This window comes from Phoca vitulina, unplaced genomic scaffold, assembly GCF_004348235.1.
Source record: "Phoca vitulina isolate PV1807 unplaced genomic scaffold, GSC_HSeal_1.0 scaffold24, whole genome shotgun sequence".
Lineage (NCBI taxonomy): Eukaryota > Metazoa > Chordata > Mammalia > Carnivora > Phocidae > Phoca > Phoca vitulina.
Window position 1 is genome coordinate 18,057,122 of NW_022589727.1, and position 26,049 is coordinate 18,083,170.

A 26,049-nucleotide genomic window follows, 5' to 3' on the forward strand; every position below is an offset into this window, starting at 1 on the left:
GATGCTCAACATCATTCATCATCAGGGAAATGCAAATCAAAAGTACAATGAGATATTACCTCACACCTGTCAGACTGGCTAAAATCAACAACACAGGAAACAAGTGCTGATGAGGATGTGGAAAAAAAATGCACTGCTAGTGGGAATGCAAACTGGTGCAGTCACTGTGGAAAACAGTATGGAGGTTCCTCAAAAAAATTAAAAATAGGACTACCCTACAATCCAAGAATCACAATAGTATTTACCCCAAAAATACAAAAACACTAATTTAAAGGGATACATGCACCCCTATGTTTATTGCAGCATTATTTACAATAGTCAAATTATGGAAGCAGCCCAAGTGTCCATCGATAGATGAATTAAAGGATAAAAAGGTGTGGTATGTGTATATATATATATACACATATACAAATGGTGTTGGGAAAATAGGACAGCCGCATACGAAAGAATAAAACTGGACCACTGTCTTTCACCATACACAAAAACAAACTCAAAATGGATTATAGACCTAAATGTGAGACCTGAAACCATAAAAATCCTTGAAGGGAACACAGGCAGTAATCTGATATATATATATATAAATAGACACACACACACACACACACACACACTAGAATATTTTTCTACTGTAAAAAAGAATGAAATCTTGCCATTTGCAAGGACATGGATAGAGGTAGAGAGCATCACACTAAGTGAAATAAGTCAGAGAAAGACAAATACCATATGATTTCACTCATATGTGGAATTTAAGAAACAAATGAACAAAGTAAAAAAGACAAACCAAGAAACAGACTCTTTAACTATAGAGAAAAAAGTGATGGTTACCATAGGGGATGTTGGTGGGGGGATGGGTGAAATAGGGGATGGGGATTAAAGAGTAAAAAATTAATGGAGATGATGAAAAAAATTATGGAGATGAAAAAAATTAATGGAGAAAGCAAAAAAGAATTTACAAAAAAAGGAGATTCCATCTGTCTTAAGGGATTTACCTCAATAACAGGAGGAAAAACAAAAGTGTTAATATTCTTGAATTACAGTAAGTATCAGAATTAAACCATATCTTTATCTCATAGATGCAAATAAGTATGAGACTATAATAAGAGTTCTTAAAACATCAGTGTACAATCTCGAAAAAAACAGAATTGTCTGTGTGTCCCAGTTTAGGCAGAAGATACATTTCTGAAGAAATGAAGTCTGTTATAATAAAAATGTGTACATGTTTGAATGTTCAAATTTTCACAACAAAATGCACTAATAGTTTTCAAATCAATGTATTAGAAGAGGGCAAGATAAATGAGTATTCCTTATGATTATATTATATATTAGAATTTGGGCAAATACAGAAGGAAAATATTTTTTATTCAGAAGTCACATTTGGTTGCATCAACAATTTATATCCAAAGGGAAAAAAGAGACAGTAAATATTTATACAAAAAATACCCTCAGTAATTTTTTTGAAACATCTTTGGAAAGAATTCAAGTTCACCCACTTAAAGGATACAATTCAATGATTTTTAGTACAGAGTTGCACAACCACTACCATAATCTAAGTGTAGAATATTTTCATTATCCCAGCAAGAAACCCTGCACCAACAATTACTCCACTCTCCCTCACTCATCCCCACCCCCAAGTAAGCAATAATCTATTATCTACCTCTATAGATTTGCCTGTTCTGGAGATTTTATATAAATGGAAACATATAATATGCACTCTTTTGTGGCTGGCTTTTTTCACTTAACATGCTTTCTAGGTTCACCCACGTGGTAGCATGTATCAGGACTTCATTTCTTTATATTGCTGAATATAATTATTCATTGTATGGATGCACATTTTGTTTATCCATTCATCAACTGATGGACATTTGAGTTGTTTCCAGTCTTTGCTCTAGAAGTACTAACAGGGACATATGTTTTCATTTCTCTTGGGTGTATTCCTAGGAATGGGACTTCTGGGTCATATGGTAAGTCTATGTTTAACATTTTGAGGAACTGCCAAACTTTTCCAAAGTGGTTGTACCATTTTACATCCCCACCAGCAATGAATGAGGTTTCCAATTATACCACATGCTTGTCTGCACTTGTTATTGGCTGTCTTTTTTATTATTATTATAGGTAGCCTGGCAGATAGGAAAATAGCATCTCACTTGGTTTTGATTTGCATTTCTTCATAATGACTTATGATGCTGAGCATCTTTTCAGGTGCTTAATGGTCATCTGCATATTTTCTCTGGAGAAAGGTCTCTTCGGAGCCTTTGCCTATTTTTTTAATTGGGATATTTGTCTTTTAATTGAGTTGTTAGAGTTCCTTACATATTCTGGCTGCAAGTCCCTTGTCCTATCTATAACTCGCAAATATTTTCTCCCATTGCATGGGCTATTTACTTTCTTGATGATACCCTTTGCAGCACAAAGTGTTTGATTTTGACGTAGTTCAATTTATCTGTTTTTCTTTTGCTGTTGTGCCTTTGATGTTATGTCTAAGAAGCTGCTGCCTAACCCAAGAGTTTAATAGTTTTAGCTCTTATGTTTAGGTCTATGATCCATTTGCATTCATTCTTATGGATGGTGTGAAGTAGGAGTCCAACTTCATTTATTTGCGTGTGGATATTCAGCTGTCCCAGCACCATCTGTTGAAAAGACCGTTCTTTGCCTATCTATTTACCCTTGTCAAAAGTCAGCTGATCCGTAAGTGGAAAGGTTTATTTCTTGATGCTCGCTGAACTATAGGTCTACTCTTACGCCATACCACGCTGTCTTGATAACTTTGTGGTAACTTTTGAGGTTAGGAAGTATGACTCTTCCAACTTTGTTCTTCCTTTTCAAGATTGTTTTGGCTGTTCCAGATTCCTTAGATTTAGTATCAGTTTGTCAATTTTGCAAAAAAAAAAAAAAAAGCAAGCTTTGATTTTGAGAGGGATTGTATTGAATCTGGTAACTCAATTAAGGGAGTACCGCCATCTTAACAATACCAAGTCTTCTGATACATGAACATGAGATGTCCTGTCAGTAATATCTTAAGAACTACCTTTAAACTGCTTAAATTTGCCTCATTATGGAAATAAGAAGAAAACTATGCAGCAGAACACGCTGCTGAGACCATACAGAAAATAATGAATGATTATACTCTGGCCCACTATTTGAGTATAATCTCTTACCACGTAACAGGAGCTCCAGAACCATTCATACTCTTTGATTCTAATAATGATACCACTGGAGCTATAACCCAAAGAAATAACTCAAAAAAGAAAAGAAAAGAAAAATATGCTAGCTATTGAAGTACTTACTCTCATAGTGAAATACTGGGAAATAATAGAGAAACAACAATAATCAAATATCTCAACAATTTCCCAACAAGGAAATATCAAATTATTAACACAACAGAAATCTAAATAGCCTGTATACCAGTTACTTAAAAAAAAGATATTAAAACAGATTTGTAAATGAAATTGCATAAAGTCTCATGTGCATATTAAAGATCACAAAATAATTTGAAAACAGCTTAGAATTTAAGTATCACTGGGTTATTTTTATGAAGTTGCTTAACATCTTAAACTATTATGTAGGTGTTTTAAAAGGAGAGGCCTCCCTTGTCACCTGTAGCATGCAGGAGGGCATGCTGTGACAACCCACTCATTATTACCTGTGATTCAGCATTAATGCTGCTGACTAGCAGAATCCGTTTAGCAATACTGTTATCAAGGACACCTAACAATAGATCGTGCTTTTAACCCCTACCCTTAGGACTAGGGCTAATGTAGGCAAGGGAAAGCTCATCCTCTTATGCACACGTAGTGAGCTTAGGGATAAAAATCATTAACCTTCTACGTGCTTTTCAGCCCAACAGCCTGTAATGATAGAGTTGAAAGACCAGCATATGTACTTAACCTATTAGCAATTTGGGTTACTATCCTCTTCTCATTTCAGTGAACAGTTATTAATCTACATGATACAGATTTATCTTGCTGGAAAGTGGAGACAAATATATCCCCCCATCTCTCCTACACCAGCTTGAACCAATCTCTCGTTTTGTGTTCTTCTAAGAATAAATGGCAACTCTATTTTTTGGCGCCTGGAGTAATAAAGAGAACCCATGTAGGATGGAGGAAGGAAGACTACAATTAACAGAACTTCAGGGAATTATTCCTCTTCCTGCATCGCCTTTTTCCTGATCCTATAAATAACAACATGACATCATGCTGGCAAGGCCTGCTGTTCAAATACAAGAGGCAGGCTTGCTCTTCGACAGATGCAAAGAAAACGCTGCTACCGAACAGCTCCCATGATCCTGTCCACACGCCCCAGAGACGAGCGCTCAGGCCCAGGCCCTCCGGGTGTGCGGCACTCCTGCGCTGGCCCCCGCTCTCCACCACCCCTGCGGGCCTCCTGTCTCTTTTCTCTAGCTGATACATTAATCACCAAGGGGATCAACCTCCACTTTTCTGTCCCTGTCACAATCATAAACGGATGGGCTAAAAAGCATCACAGACCTCCCACTGATTCTGGGGAGCATCAGTGAAAAATGTCACTTCATCTTAATAAAAGTACAGAGAGAAAGCACTACAGTCCATTTTTTAAAAGGGGCCTCAGACAGCTGAAGTCACCGAAAACAACGGGCAGAAAGGTCCACAGACAGGACACGCGCTGGCGTAGATGTGTGCAAGCCTTTCCCACAGAACTTCGTAGCCAGTCGAAGGAGAAGAACCCCGACCCTCTTGGAAGGAGATGGGGCGGCAGACTGACGTGAATGTGGAGGGAAGGCCAACCATCAAACCTGTCCCAGCAGGGCTCTGTTCTGGGGAAAGAAACCACATCCTATTGCAGGCCTTCTCAGAAGGAAGGAGAGGGAGGTCAAGTACAACACAGGGGAGCGGACTGCAACAACAAGGCTGCATTTCTCAGCACAAACAAGGTAGTTTCCAATAAGAGAGAGAGGAGATGCTCGGGGGACAGACACACATATGAAAGGTAGGGTTCATTGTAACTTCTTCAGCGTGGCCTCCAGGAGGCCTTGCACAAACTTCCTTTTGTCCTCACAAAGCAGTACTGTGATTGTAATGGTCTGAGAGGCAGTTACAGTCAAATGCCTCGCGGGCTGAGCGGTGGTGGGGGGCGGTGGTGAGGGGGCACGGGGTGGGGGGCACCGGGGCTCACGCCTGCTCATCTGGGCGCTCGCTGCCATAAGCAGAGACTCCATTTCGATCCAATTGCTTTTTACCTCGTTTATTCAGTTCACTTCTTTAGAGTCGTACTTCTCTAGCCAGCACATCAGCACTTAAATACCTGGTTCTGTACCCTCCTTAGGAGGACAATCTCTTTTTTCCAATTGTGAAGACAGTTATGCATCTCCTTTCTTCAGAACTGGTTTCAGAAACAGGCACAGGTTCCACACAAGAGAAGGAGACAGTCCTTGATAATCAACGTTTTTTTTTTTAAAAGATTTTATTTATTTGAGAGCGAGCGAGCGAGAGAGGGAACACAAGCAGGGGGAGTGGGAGAGGGAGAAGCAGGCTTCCCGCGGAGCAGGGAGCCCAATGCGGGGCTCGATCCCAGGACCCTGGGATCATGACCTGAGCCGAAGGCAGACGCTTAACGACTGAGCCATCCAGGCGCCCCGATAATCAACTTATTCTTAAGAAACGACATCACTCTCGTTGATCAGTGGATTTCTCATTGATCGATGGATTCATCTGTTCATTCAACAAACACACTGAGGGCCAATCTTATGCAAGGCCATGACTATTGTTGCCCAAATCCAAACCCAAGGTTTTAAATGCCAGCACTCGGGATATTCAAAAGGTAGGAGTCCCAGATTAGAAGTTTCAAAACAAGAATTCTCAAAATGCTTAACAACCTCATTAGAATGTTTATCAACTTTCATTTATTCAGATATTAAAAATTAGTTTCATTACTAAGTAGTCATGATATAGCATGTGTATATGAAAGTGTATACTTATAAAATCAAATACATATATATATTATATACTAAGCAGATGGTTAAAACTAAAGGGGAGGGAAGCTGTGCAAATCTGTACTGTTTAAGGGAAAAAAGAGGACTAGAGAGAAATAAAAACAATTAAAATGTAGACTTGTGTCAATACTTTTTAAATAACCAAGAAAAATACTCATTCATCACTTGTACGTTAATGGACTTATCACTACCATAGATTTACTGAAAAGTACAAAAATTCAAAAGTAGAGCTATAAATTGACATTTTAAAATTGAGATTACTATACAACATCTAGGACCAACTTCAGGGAAAAGTAAATATAGGTGCCCTATAGTACCTATAGCCCCTCTTGCTACATGCCACCCACTTTGCCAATCATGGGCTCAGTTTTACTGACCACTTTCAACAGCAAAACAATTTTTTTTCCCCTCCTAAAAGGGAAAAAAAAAAAGAAATTTGATAACCCTACTTCCAGGCTTATATAAGAATAATAACAATAATACCCATCACACACTAGTTATATATCATTTATCCCATGCTAAGTACCATAGGAACCCACCTGTGCCTCCCAGCAGCATGACAAGTCACATGGGAGAAGTCAACAGAGACCGGACAGGTAGTGAGAACACAGGAGGGTGGAGAAGGCTGGAGGTGGGAGCACAGAGACATACAGTGGGGAGAAGCAAAGGCAGTAAAGAGAGAAGATTCTTTCTGCAGTCTGGCTGAGCTTCATGCTTCAGCAGCCCCAAAGAGCACAGGGGGCACCCCATCCTGACACACCCCACGTACCACCAAAGGTGTGGAACTCCACTGCTAGGTCAGGTTAGGCCGTAACAGCAGGAAATCATGAAACCACAACAGCAGGGGTTACCAAAGGTCAGGACGGGGTGGTTGTGTCAAAGACCCCCTCCACCCCCCAGACAGACTCCAAATTGTCCCAGAGCACATAAACAGTTGTTCATGAAATTAAAGCGAGAGCGGGCAAGTGCGCAGGATTTGAAAATAACACATACAGAAAATGAAAACTAAGCAGCCCATACTGAGCTCGTCACCCTGCATGACAGCAAGCTTACACAAAAGCAGCTGTTCAAATTATTTTGTAGATTGACTCACTGAACACACTTCGTGTCATATGACGCATCTGCCAAAGTTAAAGCCCGCAGACCGTGTTCTCTCAGTGTTTGTTGATAAAAAGATCTCAGGGGTCCTATCTCTAGCCTAAATGCTTACTGAAAATTAAAAAAAAATTATCTGCAAGCAGATGTGTCAGCAGAGCCCTGTGTTTTCAGAAACCAGGTCTGGGACTTTACAGGCCTTACCGAAAGCCTCCGACAAGAGCGGTGACAGCCTCTCTGGGCTGTCCCCCCTCCGGAAACAAAGCCTTCTCCACCCCCAACCCCACCCCTGGCAGCTTCCTCGGGGTCACCTGGGAAGACAAATGAAATGCTGCTGTCTGGGCACTGTGAGGACAATCCCAATAATACTCCAAGTTAGCCCCAAATCCTTTCATCTTCTGGGCCTGGGGGAAGGGCCGAACAGAAACCACCGGCACATTCCGTTGGGCCTGAGGCTGCAGCTCACTAATTAGAAGCAGAAACAGATCTTTTTTTTTTTTTTTTGAAAACCAAGCATCAGTTCGGCAAGCAAGCTGCTTCACGGTGAAGTGGTCCTAACATCTACCACCCACACTCAGATCACAACTCTCCCCCCTAGAAAGAGCCCGAATGCCTGCCAAGAATTATATAATGCCAGTTATGTACAGCCCCAAACTGTATTTAGAAGGGTCCTCTGACGGTTGTGGCTTCCTCATTTCTAGGAGCATCCCAACAACAGTGAATAACCACTTACTTTTACATCCACTCAGTCCCTGACAGGAATGAACTGTGGCGCAAACTAAAACCATCACAAATTAAGTGCTGGGGGGGGAGGGGTGAGAAGGCATCAGTTTAGCTAAAAGTTAAGCATTTTTGTTTTAAAATTAAAAAATTTACGAAAATAGCAAGCTTAACAAGAGATAAACCCTTACTTTTACATTTCTATTTAACAGCTTCAAAATCCAATTTAGAGCATTCGTTGATCTGGGGGAGTAAAGAGAGAGAATTCTAATAAATGCCCAATGCTAAGGTGGCTTACTGCACACAACTGTAACTTCTGGCTCTCACCCCGGGCGGCAAATCTGTTAACACCGAACCTAGTCTCATCATGTTCAGAGTTATTCAAAATGTATAATGCCTGCCCTTTAAGAAATGGACATTTAATGGGGCACCTGGGTGGCTCTGTTGGTTAAGCGGCCAACTCTTGGTTTCAACTCAGGTCATGATCTCGGGGTTAGGAGTTCCAGCCCCGCACTGGGCTCATGCTCAGTGGGGAGTCTGCTTGAGATTCTCTCTGTCCCTTTCCCTCTGCCCCTCCCCCTGGCTCATGCTCTCTCTCTAAAAATAAATAAATCTTTTTTTTTAAAAAAAAGAAAAGGACATTTAAGAAAGCACTGACCCTGTAACCCAACTTCCATGCAAAAATGGTCACTGAAGTGAGAAGGCTTAGTCAATTTAAAATGTCCTTATACAGTGTGATTTCGTCCTGCACAAACCCAAGGGAGCAGAGAAACTTTAGTAAACTGAACATCCTTCCCTACATGGAAGACCATAACCCTGAGCTTAAAAGGAATGCTAACAAAAAGACTGGGCTGCACAAGAAATTGATCAGAACTATGTTTCTAAGACAGGAGGGGAAAAAAGGGAGAAACAGAACTGAAGGCTCACAGGCCTAACTGCAAAGAAAAACAGTTTCAAAATAATGAGAAAAAAAACAATTCAGACATAGGTGCAAATAATTCAGATCCTGGTGAGCTTTCTGTACTATGTTTCAATTATAAATCATCAGTACAGTCTCTAAAATACAACTTCGATATATAAAGGTGAGGAGTCCTCGGATTTAAGGAGGCACTTCACGAGGGAAAGGAATTATTCGAGAAGTAATATACACTCTGTTGCCAACAAAAAAAATTAATGAATAAATCATCCCTGTGCTCGCAAAAGCATTCCCAGGCAAAAATCTTCAAATGCACTCATGGCGTTTCTTGGGGGCTGACTTCTAGAATCAACTGTGCTGCAGAGCACCGGGTTACCTGGAGGACAGAGGTTGTAGAAAGCTTGCAATGATTCTCTGCAAGCTGCTGGTGCACCTGGCATAACAGATCCCTTTTTCTATAAAACGCAGATGACATTTTGTATCTATGTCCCAGGGTTCCTCTGGGGATTAAATGGGATATCGTGAATAAAGCGCCTGGCACAGGATTGGCCCAAAGGAAGCCCGTGAAAAAGCCACAAAAGCTATAGTGTTTCAAAGCTGATGGGGCCCTTGCTATTTCACACAGTAACTTAATCATAAATCAATTGTTAACCAAGATGAAAATTTAGAAACAGATTATTAGTAACTCCAGAAAAGGAAAAGGATCGTATTTTGTGTTCTTCAACGAAGACATGTGCTCATGCTCCAAGTACGCCAATCTTGTCTAATTACCCGGGAGAGAGTTCACCCCCCTTCCTCGCCCACATCTCCCGAACAGAAGGTTACTGACTAACATCCTGGGTTCCTGGAAGAGGCTTTTGTAGCAACAGTGCAGCGAAAAGCACAAGAACCAAACGTTCCTTGGCCCAATGACATTTGGGCTCATTTTGACAGGAGTACCCGGAGTGAGAATTAAGATCTGACCCACAGAAGGCTTTATTTAAAAACATGCGGAAGGCACAGTACCTCTAATCGTTGTATGCGTCCCTTGAAAAACATGAAGAGGGAAGAATTTGGATAAGCAGCTTCTTTTTTGAGAAGAATTTCCTTCGCTTCGTCCAGGCCTGCTTTGTTATCACTGCCGTCCAAGGCAAAAAACGGACGGACTACAGTATGATACCAGAGCAGAGCCAATCTAAAGAAGAGGGAAAGAAATGTTGAGCAAGACTTTTCTTATAGTGGTTCTACTTTTTAAAAACTCAGTAGGTGCTCTTCCAGAACACTCTCTTTCCAAAAAGCTTACTATGCAGTCTTTGAAGAAGTAAATTCAGAGTATCTTTCTCCATATTATCAATATTTGGGAAAACTGACACTTTGGCACAGCATATAAATCAGCACACTCCCATCAGGTGACAGGAGAACAATATGATAAAAGCAACTAGCTTTTCCGAAACTTCCAGATGGCTCTTGAAAGTATGGACTGATGTAAATCTCTGAATTCTGAACTTCACTCATCAATGCACCAATCAGAAACAGTAACTGGTTACCATGAATTTACTGTCCCCTGATAATAAAAGCATTACTTTTTTGCAAAAGGAAAATGCTGTTTTCTCTTGTGTTCACAAAGTTAGAGTGTAAGCCCCAGAATTCAAATTTAAATATGGGAACCACAGACACAAATTATACTAAAATGGGTTAAAATAAGTAAGAGAACCAGAAAAAAGGCTCTTTCTCTGGCCTTTGAGGATGCTCAATTTGAAAAACAAATAATTACTTAAAATTCCCTTACTTCAAACTCATCCTTTCAAGAAAAATACCATGTTAAATAAACTCGATAACTAAAATAGATTCATTAGGATCTGCTTTAATGAATAGACAAAAATGTTTCACCAACACATCAAATATTATTACGTAAATGCACGCTTCTAGCATGTTTATAAAATTGGTTCTCTTCTGGAGATCACACTAATTTACATTACCAATTCATTTCTTTCCAGAAAATACTAAGATATAAATAGACAAATTATCACATGTTACAAAACTGTTAAATCAAATTAAAATACCACTGTTTATGTAATTTAATGACTTTGGGGAGGCACAGATATTTTTGAAATGAAAATTTAATGATCTTTTTAATAGCTACCAACGGATTAAGAGTGAATATCCAAATTCCTCAATCTTGATAGGAGTAGAAACAGAGCTTACTAAAGTTCTTTGTGATACCAACATTTTTTGGAAAAACTGGTAAGTAGTGTAATGTCAAAGGACATCTAGAGTCTGGTAAAATTACTCAAATTGCAAATGGTAGATATTTACCAGACTGGAAAAAAAAAAAAAATCACACTGTTTTTAACCGATGGAGGAGACGGTGAATCCTTGCTCTGGAGAGTTATACCAGCTTCTCCACACTCCTATTTAAATAACTGTCATTTCAGTTTACTCTAACATGACTCAATTTAGATTAACATGACTCAATTTAGTTGACCAGCACAAAATATCCAAGTCACATATGAGAGACCAATGAACCAACCAGGATCAAAGAAAATTACGCAGTATCAAGATTCTCTGTAAGAATAAAAATTTTAAAATCACCAAAAAGGCTTATCGAATTCCTATTCCTTAAAAAATTCAAAAATCAGGATCATGAATCTCAGTGACTGTGGTCAAGGTCACAAAAACTGCTTATAAAATCATTTGAGGTTGAAAAAGGTGATCATTTTACCTGTTTAAAATAATACAGGACTCATGAGAGTCAGGAACAATGTCCTGCTCTCCTTAACGTCAGCTCCAAAGTCAGCTTATAAATACCACCAAAAATGCAGTTCTCAGGGTTGCATTAAAAGACATAACGCATGGCATCACGTCAACCAATGAAGCTATTTACCTGAAGTTTCCTTTAAAGGCTTTGATTGTCGTTTACTTACTTTCAACACTATATTATCTACCAAAGCATTGCAATACAGCTACTCACGTAGCTAAAGGGGCCTTCATGTCCTTACTTTCGCTTGCATACATCAGTGAAGAAAGCCCTTGCAGGCGGTCTCCAGGAAAACCCAGCAGGTTGATGATTTTGAGCAGGTTGGGGGGCACCATGGATATGCAAAGGTGAAAAAGGCCATATCCAAAGCTAACAGCACCTTTCAGTCTGTTTAGAGACTCCTCAGACACCCCTTCAGCCACAATGTGATTATCATTTGCAGCGTCAGAAGTCAAAGGCTCTTCAGTTAGCTTCTTCTGATACAGCTCCTGAAGGGCACTGATGTCCAGATAGCATTTATTGTAAATCTTCCAGGCTTTCCTAAGGATCCACCCACCTTTTATATAGGCTACAGAGAAGGGGAGAAAGCATGAGAAAAATAAGCATTCAAAATAATTTTCTGTGTTGATAAGGGATATTGAAGAATGACCTGAAATTCAAGCAAAAATTAAAAAAAAACAAACACACAATAAAAATGACCATCTCCCATTGCACCTTGTTTTCTGCAGAGGGCTTAAATTCCTTATTTGTTTCCCTTTACTACACTGGATGACCACTCGGCAAGAACCACGTATCTTTTTTGGTTCACTGTTCTATCAAGCCCCTCATACACAAGCTGGGACGCAGTAGATGATATACACCGCAAGACTAAATGCGTGATGACCAGCCTGCAAGCATCACGTGAACCCGACTTCTGTTCACGTGCTCCGTGAAACATGAACCTCCACCGTGTTTTTCTGAACTACCATGGCAACTTCACTGATAAACCTCTTTTAGAACTCTTACGTTTGTCTACCCCGTGTTTCGTTCCTCCGAAAGAGCAAGTTTTACGTCTAATTCACTGCTAAAAGCACACCCCAGCATCATGCATGGCAACTTGCCAAAAAATAAAACAAGCAAACAAAAAGGATGAATTTGTACTTACTGAGTGAACAAATGGGCAGTTTATTAAGGTGTAAGTCATCGGTGTTAAATGCAGAAATGCAAACTATCCCCCATTCATCTGTATCTAATGCCTACTGTGTGGCTTCAGCGCACCTTACTTAGGATGGCGTTATTTGGTCTATGAGGATGACACTCATCCCCTGTCCCAGCCTACATCTAGACAGATCCAGTGAAGGAAGGTGGCAAAAAGAAGCTACTTCACACCAGAGGTGAGAAGCTGTTATTTATAAAGCTGCTTCCATGATTTCCCGTCAGACCAATTTTTAACACAGCCCTCATAGTCTCTGAAAGAGATTTCACAGATACGACATGGGATTGACCCACCAGTTCCAGGCTCCACTGGCCCCTCTCACACAAGCCCACAGGTCCTGCCTCACCCTCTCCTCCTGTGAACACTTACACCTTCTGATGGAGAAGGGAAGGGGCAGCTGATTTATCTGTGCTCATCTGAGTGTATCATCACCATACTTTTGAGGAAAGATCTTCTATAGGGAATTTTCTGCAGAAAAGAGCTTATACACTCAGCACTGTTACCAATATGGGACCAGTCATCTGAGCCCAATGCACCAATGGAAAACAAAATGAGCTGTCCTGGGTTTCCAGGCCCTTTAGACAGCAGAAAAAGAAGTCCGTAAAAAGTTATTTTTAAATTACAGAAAATACGTAACATAAAATCTGATTTATAAAAGTCTAATCCCTAAGAGTGATCTAAGAACACACGGTATATACAGAAAAGACCTACCAGAGCGGGCCTACTGCTAGCCTTTGAAAGGCCTGCTTACAAGACTGGCCTTTGGCTGGGGTCTGTGAACTTGGACTTGGGAGGGTTCCCAGCATTCTCAGAACTGATAAGAGTGGCTCACTGTGCCTACCACCCTGCTTGTAGAAGTAGTATGTTTTATGTTGAACACCTATGCTTTCCTCCTGGGGCCTGGAATTTGGGTACGTGCAAGACAAGGGTATATCTACGCATGGTCAGCCCCCAACAAAAAGTCTGGGTGCTGCTCTCTAACAAGCTTCTCGATTGAGAACAAAACTCACTGCCCAGAGAATTAAGCATGTCCTATGCAACTCCACTGGGAGAAAACTTTGGGTCACTTGTGCCTGAGTTTTCCTGGACGTCATCCCATGCATCATTTCCCTTTGGTTGTTTTGCTTTGTATCTTTTGCTATAACAAATCACAGCCATGAGCATGATTATATATGGAGTCCTCCTGGAAAATCACTGCACCTGAGGGTCTTAAGGATCCTCAATCCATGGAATCAAGCTAAAATTTAATCAAGCTAATATTTTACTTAACTGTATCAATTTCTTGACAAATGATAACCATATCTCCTATGGGATCACAATTCAAAACACAACCATCCCACAAGTTCCAAGTTCTAGATTGTTAATGTCCTGTAGACTAAGTTCACTGAAAAGAATACTTACTGTAAGAGAGGATGAACAAACAAAAGCTTAATTTAAGGGAACTATTTTTATAACTGTATAAAAGTTATACAAGTAATACACATTTGAATACACATTTAGTTCAATTTAACAAAAAAAAATTTTTTTTTTTTTGAGAGAGAGAGAGAGTGAGAGAGAGAGAGAGAGAGCGTGAGCAGGGGGAGGGGCGAAGGGAGAGAGAGAATCCACGCCCAGCACAAAGCCCAATGCAGGGCTTGATCTCACATCCCTGAGATCATGACTTGAGTCAAAATCAAGAGTCAGAGGCTTAACCAACTGAGCCACCCAGGCGCTCCAATTTAACAAAAATACTTACTGAGCAAATATTACATTTCAGGCACAGTTCTAGGAGAATCAAAGGGAAGTAAGATACAGATCCCAGCTGTAAGAGGCACAATGACTCTTCCCTTCTAAATGGAAGTACTGCGGGAAAACGAAAGGTTGGAGAAAATCCTGAAACCTGTATGCTAACAAAGCACTCAGGTTGATTCAGTATGCCCACAAACTGGAAGCTCAGTTATGATCCAAAAAGCCCAACGCTGAATAGAAAAACAGAGAAAGAGAAAAGAAACACAAAACCAACTGGGATCTAATAAAGAGGAAAACACTGGCTACAGATTTAAAAAATGAAAAAAAGAAAACTCGCAAAACTCTAAAAATGTTAATTAGCTATTATGTTCCTATCATGTGCCTAGCACTGTGCTTGGCAACTGAGGGATACAAAAGGACCAGAAGACATAATCTCAGCCCTTCAAATGCCCACAATAAAACTGAAAAATAAATAAAAAAAATAAGTGCATAAGACTGTATATATCTTATGTGTTTGTTTATGTGCCCCACTGGGGTCCTATGGAGAAAAATGAAAACAAATCATGTAGGGATGATGGGTGAGTTTTTCTTTATTTCCTTTTTGTCACTAAATTTTTCTATGTAATGAATATGTAAATGAATTAGTGCAGAATAAGTATTGCAGGATTTCAGTAGAAAACTTTACTCCCTCCTCCCCCCCAGGCCTAACTGGAAATCTTAAGGAAAAAGTTTAATTCCATTTTCTCCTGCATTTCCAGGCTGCTGAGGCTTCATTCAGGAAGCAGAGCTTCCATCTAGGCAGAGGCAACATTCCAGGAGCGAGGAACACGAGTGTGAGTATGAAGGAACAGGTGAGCAAGCTGTTCAGAGCCAGAGTCCAACAGGGGACACAGGCCAAAGGGGACACAGGGATGGCATGCTCGGGTTATGGGGGCCCCCTGATGTCCAACTAAGGACATGCACAGAAGCAGCAGGCCACTTCTAAGATTGGGGGTGAGGAGACCTGCAGTGTTAGTAATCCAGATCTCAGGTGAAGAGTCATAGCAGAGAATGGTAAGAATAGAAGCAAATGTCAAAATCCATCAGTGCCAACTGCACAGACTCCGTCAACAAAAAATGACAATGGTAAAAACCCTATTTTTATAAAATAAAAATGTAATTCCACATGTCTTTCTTTTCTTGCCTAAGAGAGGAGTTTAGGTGCCAATGTTTAAAGGCATATGTTAAAATCTGTCGTAACAAGTTTTAACACCTTTAATTTGAGCCGGGTAAGTAGAACCCAAAGTTTCGACTAAGTCGAAGACTGTAATTTGTGCAAGACAAAGTTAGCATGCATGTAGGGAAAGATTTTGTTTTTGCTACTTTCTAAGCTCAGAGACACAGCTTCCCCAGGACTCTCACCCTACTTCCCTGTCCCAAATGCTGTGACCAAAACATCTGAGCACAGCCGGACCCTGCCTACGGAGCAAAGGCTGAGTGAGGATCCCGCAGAGCTGGACGCGTGCCCCACGGCAGAAGCGCCGCAGCTCCTGCAGGGGGGACCCTCCGCCGCCTTGAAGCTACAGCAATGCAGCTAATGAGCACACATTTTCCCAAAAGGTAGAGAAACAGTATTCAAGAGCCTCACATCCTGCACAGCCTTCCATATGGCTCCTCTGAAAGGTCAAATATAAATCAGGCAGCCACTGCTCTCTATGCTTTTGGAGACAGCAGAAAACCACAGACCATTTGCCCTCCCTTTTTAGGGCCAGCCTCAGTCAGCTGAGAGATGTAGGGGAGAGAGGAAACTTTGTCCCCATTAAGGGAAGTGTGGCATGGGGGTGGGGGCAGGGAGTGGGAGGCCTTCCCAGGAAAGGGCAAGAATTGTCTAGAAAGTGAAAATACCAAGTCATACTAATTGATGTTGCGATAAATCTTAGAGACTTTTCAGCAGGGGATTGTATCTGGTGGGATCTTCTACCATAGCATTCTGTCTGTTCACTTGTCCTAGATGAGGCTGGTTAACCCTATAATGAGAGACTAGTTCAGGCTTACCTTTTTTATAACCCACATAAGACTTCGGGAGAAAAATGGGTTTCTTTTCACTTCTAAAAGACTTCTGAAAGACTCAACTTTTCCAATCTCAACTATTCTTGGGGCTCAGTGTTGAGCCACTTTTTCCTGAATGGCACCACCCCTCCTTCATCCCTTCAATTCACATATTATACACCCACCATGTGCTAGGGAACAGCGCAGCAGGTGCCAAGGACATAGAGGGGAAAATGGACTTCCGGTTCTTTATCACCCTGCTCAGGATCGTCCTTCATCTTCCCTCCTCAGAGTTTCCCAACTGCTCACTCCCTGTGCACCCAATCTGTGACTAACTTACACGTCTAGTGGGTGAAGTATGACCCTGAATTAGAATTGATGCATTCCTGCTTCTCCTCTACTAAACCTGCAGTCCCCTCAGGGCAAGAGCTACATCCCACTCACCTCTGAGCCCTGGCGCCTATCACCCCACAGTGTGGGATGCAAAGTAGGAGCTCAGTAAGTGTGGGCAGAAAAGACAGCAGGTGGCCACTGTTGCTGCCCTCAAGGAGATTACAGTCAAATACCGTGGGCAGACATGTGCATAAACATTTGTATTACTATGTGATGAATGCTCTGACGAGCCACAGAATACATGGAGAACAGCAAAGGGCAGACGATGAAGTGAGGAAGGAATGCATGAAGGAAGCTGGCCTGGGATGCACCTGGATAGGCAAGAGAAAAAGAAAGGGGCTGAGGGCCCTTCCCAACTGAGAGGGTAGCACACACAAGGGCAGGAGGCAAGCACAGGGCATTCAGGGAAGGGCTAGGAGCTCGGCTTAGCCGGCTGCGGGGCTGGGAAGGCAGGCAGGTTCGCACAGGCCACCTGAGGAAGGAATTCAAACTTCCCCTTGTAGGAGACGTACAACAGCTGAGTGTTTAAAGCACAGGTCTAACGAGCCTGAGGAAGATGGCTCCAACGGAACACAGAGAACACGGCCTGGAGAAGCAGGTGCATCAATGGCAGCCTGTGGCACGATGATGCCAGGGGCGAGCGCCGGGGGTCGGCCTGAGAGCGAGCGAGCACCGCAGGGCGGCCCGGCCTCTCAGAGGGCGCGGGCCCATGGAACCAGGCTGAGGCGACGGGAAAACGGTGAGGACACTGGGAATTCCGGTATGAAACAAGAAACCCATGGCTCCGGCCCGGGTTCTGTCGTCACTAACAAGCTGTGTCAACTGTCCAACCTGATCCAACATGCAGCCTCAGCTGCCTCACCTGTGAAAGCCAGCAAGCAAACTCATCTGAGGACCACGTATCGAGCCTACGTCATGCCACGAACACACAGGTGAGTACAACATAGGGCCTATCCTCAAGTCTAAAAGGAAGGAAAGGAAACAAATGAGGTGGGCAAGCGCCATAAAATAGGTTTTAAAAAGAGCTTCTTTTTGTTATGAAAGTAATGAATATCTGTTCATTGGGAAAAAAAAGCAAACAAGCAGCCCTGGACAACAGAGTAAATTAAAAAGATGATGGGATAATTCATTACAAAGAAGTTCAAATGAGAGAAAGCACAGGAGTTCTTTTACAAGTATGAAGCGTTTACAAATTCACAGACTCATCCCTACCTGGAGCTCAGGTGAGTGTGTGCGCCCCCACCCACTTCGGCACCACCCACTCGGGGTGGGGGAGGGGCACCTATAACAAACATCTCCAAGAAGGCAGCTTTTCCCCAAGAAAATTAACCATCAAGAAAGTTTTCTAAGGGGGACGCCTGGGTGGTTCAGTTGGTGGTCATGATTTAGGGGTCCTGGGAGCGATCCTCCCCCCCCCCCCAAGTTGAGCCCCTTGCTCAGTGGGGACCCTGCTTCTCCCTCTCCCTCTGCCCCTCCCCCTGCTTGTGCTCTCTGGCTCTCTCTCTCTCTCTCTGTCAAATAAATAAATAAAATCTTAAAAAAAAAAAGTCGTTTTCTAAGAAATTTATTCCGGGGGCACCTGGGTGGCTCAGTCATTTAAGTGTCTGCCTTTGGCTCAGGTCATGGTCTCGGGGTTCTGGGACCGAGCCTGCTTCTCCCTCTCCCTCTGCCCCTCAGCTCATGCTCTCTCAAATGAATAAATCTTAAAAAAAAAAAAAAGAAATGGATTCCCACAAAGTAAGTTTTTTAGAGTTTAAAAACTTCTAAAAGGCTAATGAAGAGCCTTTTTGGTTATGTTTGTTTGAAACAAATAAGGAGATATTCATAAAGCAAATGACCACTGTGTATATTTATGTCTGTCAGAATTTCATTTCAATATCAGTATTTGTTCAGTAAATTATATGGCTTCAGGAAAAACCAAGAGCACTGTTCAAAATCCATGATAAATAGGATTAAGTAATTGATTAATATCAACCTATTAGGAGAATGGGAAAAGGCTAAGGCAGCAATTTATGAAAGAAATACAATTAACAAAATATAAAAATAGGTTGACCTCACTAATATCAACAACAACAACAAAAAAGGCAAAGCAAAGAACATTGGTTCTTTAACCAAAGGGAATTGGTTAAATAAATCATGGCACATTCATATGAAAAACTACTGTTACTATTTAGTATTTTGAAACTGAGTAACAGAGAAAATATGTAAAATACAATCTAAGAGGGAAAAGTTGGATACAAAGCACTATAGATTCCATTTTGTAAAAGAGATATGGAGAACATAGAACATTAGACATTAGCATTAAAGAGTAATTTCTCCAAGTGGTAAGATAAGACATGACTTGCTTTCTTTTTCACCCTTCTCTATTTTCCAAGTTTTCTATAACAATGTTCAGTAATTCTTAACCAGAATAATAATTTTAGAAATAAACAGCACGAATTGATGACTCTAAGTTTCATGAGGGCAGGGAGCATAGCTTGTATTGCTCACGTAACACAGTGCTTAGCACATCATCAGTAATTATTTGTCAAATAGACCCACGAATGAGCAAATGAAGGATATACTAACTTTTACAATTTTTATATACTTTGACTTACAGAAGAGTTGTAAGATTAACACAAAGAATTCCCAGATGCCCTTTATCCTGATTCCCCAAACTTTAAACTACATTGGACTTATCCTTCTCTCTAGACAGAGATTTTCTCCTAATAGCTAAAATTAGCTCCTCTAAAGTCCCTCTTGAGTATCAGAAAAAAAGGAATACAAGAAACACAGAAAATGCCAGAGCTCCTATCTTGACCCAAGAAGTCTGACAGCTCTGCCACTTTTAATATATACATGAATGGAGAACTTCAAGTGGGAAACTTCACAGATATTTCACACCAGCTATGAGCCCTCAACCATGTAAGTATTAGGCAAGTCCCAAGAGGAGGATTAGAGAGAAAAACATAGGACAGCGGACCCAAAGCAAAAGGCCAACATATTTTAAAAGAAGGATAAATTCTAGTAAGTCCAAATCTTGGAGGTCAAAATAAAAGTTAAGCTGCATGTCTGACTTGAGCCAAACGGAAACAAAGCATCCTCAAGGATGAGGTAGAGGGAGGGAGAGAGGAAGAGACAGTAGAAAGAGAAGGGAGAGAAAAACCAGTGCCCGGCGGGCTAGAAAGCGTAGTGTACGCTGTAACTCAGCAGCAACAGACCCTGCTTCAGTTAAGGTTTGGAAGGAAATGCTTTTGTGGTTGTGAGTTTTAGTTGATTTCCTTTTGGAATTTTCATTTTTCCCAAGTAAATCCTATCTGCCAAAGCAGCAAATTTTTCCTGGCAGTATCAGACCGATACCCACATAAGCTAAAGAACTGGTGTCTGTGTTAGACAGTCTTCCAGAAGCTGTTAAAGACTCGATTTGAGTCTGTAGCTCACAAGATATCAAAGCTACAGAATCCTGGAAAACAACAGTCTTGGACAAACTAAGAAATTAGTTGACAGCCCTTACTCAAGGTTGTTCAAATGTAGGTCATTCAAGTACTTTAGGAAATATTTGGTACCCATTCAGGCCCTCAATAACAATTTCCTGAAAAATTTAACTTAAACCAGTTATATTTCACTTTAAAGGTTATTCACAACTTGATTCTCACAAAGGAAAAGTAGATCTATCTATCTGGCACTGGTAATTTCTCTAACTATGACAGAATTATCTGTGAAACACTGACTTCAAGTCTAAAACTACTCCCCTAAACACGCATTAGGCACTTGTGGTTCCAATTTCCTAAGTAAAACTCAGTATCATGCCCCAAAGAGGTGCCACATATTTTCAAAGACTGAAATACAAGGCATTGTAAAAAAAAAAAGGGGGGGGGCATTACTTATCGTGCCCACTGAATTTTGAAAGCCATTAAAAGTAATGCTTTGGCATACCTGACAATTCTTGTTTCACAAACGAGAGCACAGCCAGATAAACTTGACAATCGGCTATGATTATCTGCCTCTGAAGCCGATCAACCATAGAGGGGGCAGATTTTCGGACATCAACCTGTTTGGTGGAAGGAAAGTACACATTGATCAACCACACACAAGAACAAGACTCCATCCAAACCACCATTACTTTACTGTGCAAAATAATTTCACGTAGGAACTGTGAAACAGGGCACTAAAAGCCAAGACCAAATTTATACCATATTCCCATGAGATCTGGCTCTGTTTTGTTAACCATACGATGAAGAACATTGTAACTCAAAGACAAATATCCTAAGCGAGAACAATGAAGCTCATGGGAAACCATGAAAGTCAACACGAAAATTTAGAGGTTTACCTTTTTTGAAACAGTTTAAGTTGTTACTTATCCAAAATAAAAACCACTAAAGGTAGAAAACATCCCCCAAAATAGATAACCCGAAAAGCCACTTTGCAGCCATCTACCTTCATTCATATAGGATGAACACTGGGGTTCGTAACTTCTGTGCACACAGAGATGTGAGGGTCGAAAACTGATTACATTTTACTTAAGGATAAAATAGGTTTGAATGAACCACAAACTGAACTCAGAATTTAAGCTATACCTCTAAGGTGACTACCTCTATAAAAGAAGCAAAACATAAAATTAAAAAACCCACTTTTTATAAAATGTTGGTCCTTATGCTAAAGAATGTTTGTAAGTGAAAAAAATTTACCCCAAAATAGAATACTGCATTCTTAATACAAAGTGAACTTGAACAAGATAAGCTAAATAGTTTTCATAGGCTTTCACAGTGATGTAAGAAATGATAGGATCTATGGGGCGCCTGGGTGGCTCAGTCGTTAAGCGTCTGCCTTCAGCTCAGGTCATGATCTCAGGGTCCTGGGATCAAGCCCCACATCGGGCTCCCTGCTCAGCGGGAAGCCTGCTTCTCCCTCTCCCACTCCCCCTGCTTCTGTTCCCTCTCTTCCTGTGTCTCTGTCAAATAAATAAATAAAATCTTAAAAAAAAAAAAAAAGATAGGATCTTTGCAAATACGACAACAGCATATATAGTAGACACAAAAGAATGAACTGTTTTCCTTTTTTCTACATTAGCATAATCTATTATGGTCACTATTGTTGCAAATGTAGTCCCAGAACTCATTACTTTGCTTAGGCAAATGTCAGTCTATTGATGCTCCTGGTTCTTTGTAATAACATCTACTGTGTCGGGTTGTTGGAAGGGCTAATGAGGTACTGTATGTGAAAATGCTTTTTTAAATTGCAAAGACCCATTACCAGTGTTAATTCCTAACATAGGTGGTTAGGCATGGAATTAGATACAGAAAACAAACAAATAACTTATAGTCTAATGAGGGAACGCTGACTTCATTACCATGTAACGTAGTGAGTGCTCTGAAGGGTTGAGTACAGGGTACTATGGGGACAAGGAGGAAACCTACTCAACACAGCTTTGGGGCTCAGGCAAGAGTCCTTGGAGTAAATGATCTAGAAAGAACTCAAGAAAGTGTAGGAACCAGGTCCAGAGGGAGGAGAATGTTCTAGGCAGAGGAAAAGGAAGTGCCAAGTCAGCCACAGTAAGGAGTTCGGCAAGGTGTAATGTAATGGCAAGGGTGGGGTAGGGACACCGAAAATGAAGCCAGCAACCTATTATTTGCATTTTAGAGACTGTATTATGGAGAATGAATTCAAGAACAGTGAGAGTTGTTGCAGGCAAATGGGGATGGTGGCTGACCTAAGGACATGGCAGGAGTGGGGAGAGAAGCGCATGAGAGGCAACAGGACTCCGTCACTGATCAGATGCAGGGTTTGCAGAAGGAGCCAGCAAGGAAAGCTCCGGCCCTTCTGGAGCATCAGGAGACTGTACTTTTGGCCCAACAGTGGCTTCCTCACGGTGGACACCATCAGCAAGAGCAGAGGTGCAGCAACCTGGACACAAACTAGCTGAAGAAAAGATGGGCAGCTTTTGAGGACTATAACCCAAAGACAGGTTTGTCAGTTCAACAGGTAACAGAAGGGAGACCTCTGGGCACTCCAGAAACATCAGGGGTAGAAGGAGGTCTTCCCAAAGACTAGACTTTCGCACTGGAAGATGAAAGCAAAATCAGGAAAAGTGAATTACAATGTTATTGTGACTTTATGTGTAACCAAAGGCTGGTAAGGAAAAATTAGGTAAATAGCTGAATTCCTCAGTAATGCCAAAATGCCACATATCTGAATTACAGATACATGAAAGCCTCATTACAAAAGCTCTTAGCATGTGGCCCATTATGGAAGAAGATAATCTTAAGACAGCAAAAGAATTAATGCACTGAATGGTTTTAATGACAGACAAGCAGGTGGGGGTAGGGTTCCATTGTTTTTAAAAAAATACATTTTACTTAATCAAAAGCCATAAGAAACATGTAGTGCTTTCAGTCATATCTGAAATATTGAAAACCAAGTAAAGGAGCAATGCCCTACGTCAGTGGCACTCCATTCACAACCTAAAGACATAGTGCTTACATTCTTCTTAATTTTATTCTTGATGGTTTCAATTACTCCAGCCTCTTCGCTTTCACACAGTTTCTCTGTCGTCTTTAAGTCATCACACGCCAACTGCATTTTTTCTTCCTCAAATGTCATCATGGCGTTCTTCCAAGAAAGAAATAAGGAAAGAAGGAATGAATCCGTAAGTGTCTGAAAATTTAGGCGATTTAATACAACAAAATCCCAAATTAGGAAGAAAAAAAAACATTCAAATTTTATTTGTCGCAAGTAAAAGAATGTTACAGGATACCCTAATCATTTCCAAGAACTATAATCTCAATATGAAATAAGAATATACCTCTATCACACCTACACGAAAAAATACAGGGTAGTAAACATTCTCACAGTTACTGTTCCAGGACCTTTTTAGTTGTTATGGAACACAGTAACCAAAGCCCTGCATAATTTCTGATTGGTCCACTTCATTCAGTTTTTATAGCAGTGTCTCACTGAAAAGTTCATTCTCCCCACACGTGGACCCCCGGCCCCATCAAGTACTGTACAGAATCGCTAGTAGGTTCACCTTGAAAAGCGTCAGTCTTTTCAGGGACAGCAATTCCAAGGGGTTCCCTTATTTGGAACTCATATCACACCGTCCACAGTGAAAAATTCCACTGGCAGCCTGGTGGAGTTTTCCAGGCCACATCTGAGTGGGTAGGGGCAATCCTTCTCTGCTGAAAACCTGCTACTTTGAACAGTGGCACGGAGGTTTCTGAGGTTATGAATGGGCTGCCGGGGCAGAGACAGAGACACCTGGTTCTTGGAAGGACCTAATGAGCTCTTCGTAGCGAGCTCTCTACCATGCCCTATCCATTCGGCAAGCCCTCCCCTTGGCATTCTAGGTCTCCTTGGTAGGACTCCAATATACTCTCCCCTTGTAGCCAAGCCAGACCACTGCCACCTTTGCCCAAGCCCCCTGCCACACTTGCTTTCCAAGCAGATCCCAGACCTGTCACAGCCTCCCTCCCCACCTTCCTCCTCCACCAGCCAAGCTTTGGCTGGGTCTCCCTCCCTGCCTTTGTAGTGAACCAGGTAATCATGTTGTGATTCCCACAGAGTACTGTTTTCCTTAAAGTCGGATGCTGTGTTTTCTTGTAAATGGCAAGGCTTAAAAATTAGTGTTGTATTCCCCGGCGAGAGGAGGAAATAAATAGCTTGAATGAAAGTCCGTGCCACCAGAAGCTGGCCGGGTACCTGAGGTTGGGCACGGAGAGCCAGCCGGCACAGGACAGGCTGGTTTGCAGAGATCTTCCTAGATCTGAAATCATTTAAATGCTTTCTCTATTTTACTTCACTCGGTCTCTACACATACTGATTATAAATATGTACACACACACACACACACAATTTGCTATTATACCATTCTATGAGTGTTTTTTTTTAATTATGTGTTTGAAAGTGGTTTGTGTGATGTTATACATATTTCTAGAAAAAAAAGCATCCGATTTTTTACATTGCCGAATTTTCTTTAAACACATAACTGCAACCTATTCCTTCAATTCCTAAATACTAATATTTAAAAATATAATAGTAACTAATAAATTTCAACTCTGCTGATTTAAACTTGCTTCCCAGTCCACATTTATTCAATAATTTTAGAGCAAAACCTTTAGTATCCAAAGTCTGGCCTTTTTTTTTTTTTTTTAATCTCAGTTTTATTTTTTGGGAAGGCCTCTGCAATTTTATTTTTATTTAAAAAATTTTTTTGATTGGGAAAAACAATTCTCTGGAAGGTATTAGCATTTTATTTTTTAAATTAAGGGAAAAAGGATGTCTCATAGGTGTTGGCTAATAGGCAAAACTTTACTACACTTTTAAATGCTAAAAGATCTATATCTATAGGGGCACCTGGGTGGCTCAGTTGGTTAAGTACCCGACTCTTGATTTCGGCTCAGGTCATGATCTCAGGGTCATGAGATCGAGCCCCGCATCGGGCTCTGTGTTCTGTGGGTAGTCTACTTAAGATTCTCTCTCTCCTTCTCCCTCTGCCCCACACCCCCCACCCTGTGCACACTCTCTCTAAAATAAATAAATCTTTAAAAAAAAGAAGATCTGTATCCATACAGCTAGTAACTCTAAGACATACTTTATATACTTGTTTCCTTCACGCCAATACCTCTTCCCATACTAACTTACCAAGAAACTGACGAAGCTGGCTCCAAAACTCATTAATGGGCTATGATTTCTGTTAAGGAAACAAAGTAAAAATATTTTTAATATATACTTTTATAAACATTTGATATATTAGGATCACTATATATTTCTTAACGACTGAGCCACCCAGGCGCCCCAGGATCACTATATATTCCTAATAATTGGACAGACAGTAAAGTCTTAAAGCTGATTAAATTACCCTAAGAAAGGGGCACCTGGGTGGCTTAATCAGTTAAGTGTCCGACTCCTGATTTCAGCTCAGGTCACGAACTCAGGGTTGTGAGATCAAGCCCTGTATCAGGCTCCATGCTGGGAGTGGAGCCTGCTTGAGATTCTCTCTCCCTCTCCCTCTGCCCCTTCCCTCCTCTCTCTTGGCTTCTCTCAAAAAAAAAAAAAAAAAAAAAAGAGAGAGAAAGAAAAAAGAAATTATCCTAAGAAAAATGTTGGAGGCAAGGAGGTTCACAGGTCTGTCTGCCAAAATAGAACCTGGCTGATTCTTCAAAGCAAGGCACACAAGAAAATCAAATGATAACAGAGACTGCTTTAGTAAACCAACCTGACATCTGCACACATGTGGCCAAAGGAAGATGATTAATATTCATCTTAAAAATGCAAAACATGTTCAAAACTTT

The 26,049-nt window shown here is 41.0% G+C and overlaps 1 protein-coding gene across 1 annotated transcript in view; it reads right to left on the reverse strand.

The window, feature by feature from the left end:
- Positions 1–26,049, reverse strand: part of TTC39C (tetratricopeptide repeat domain 39C) — a 104,819-nt gene that overhangs the window by 36,148 nt on the left and 42,622 nt on the right. Inside the window, exons 2-6 of the mRNA XM_032421175.1 lie at positions 25,400–25,448; positions 23,240–23,368; positions 20,696–20,810; positions 11,650–12,004; positions 9,705–9,873 (exon numbers count right to left, since the gene is read on the reverse strand). Of these exons, the coding sequence (XP_032277066.1) occupies positions 9,705–9,873; positions 11,650–12,004; positions 20,696–20,810; positions 23,240–23,368; positions 25,400–25,448 (817 nt within the window). The remainder of the gene's footprint in view (positions 1–9,704; positions 9,874–11,649; positions 12,005–20,695; positions 20,811–23,239; positions 23,369–25,399; positions 25,449–26,049) is intronic.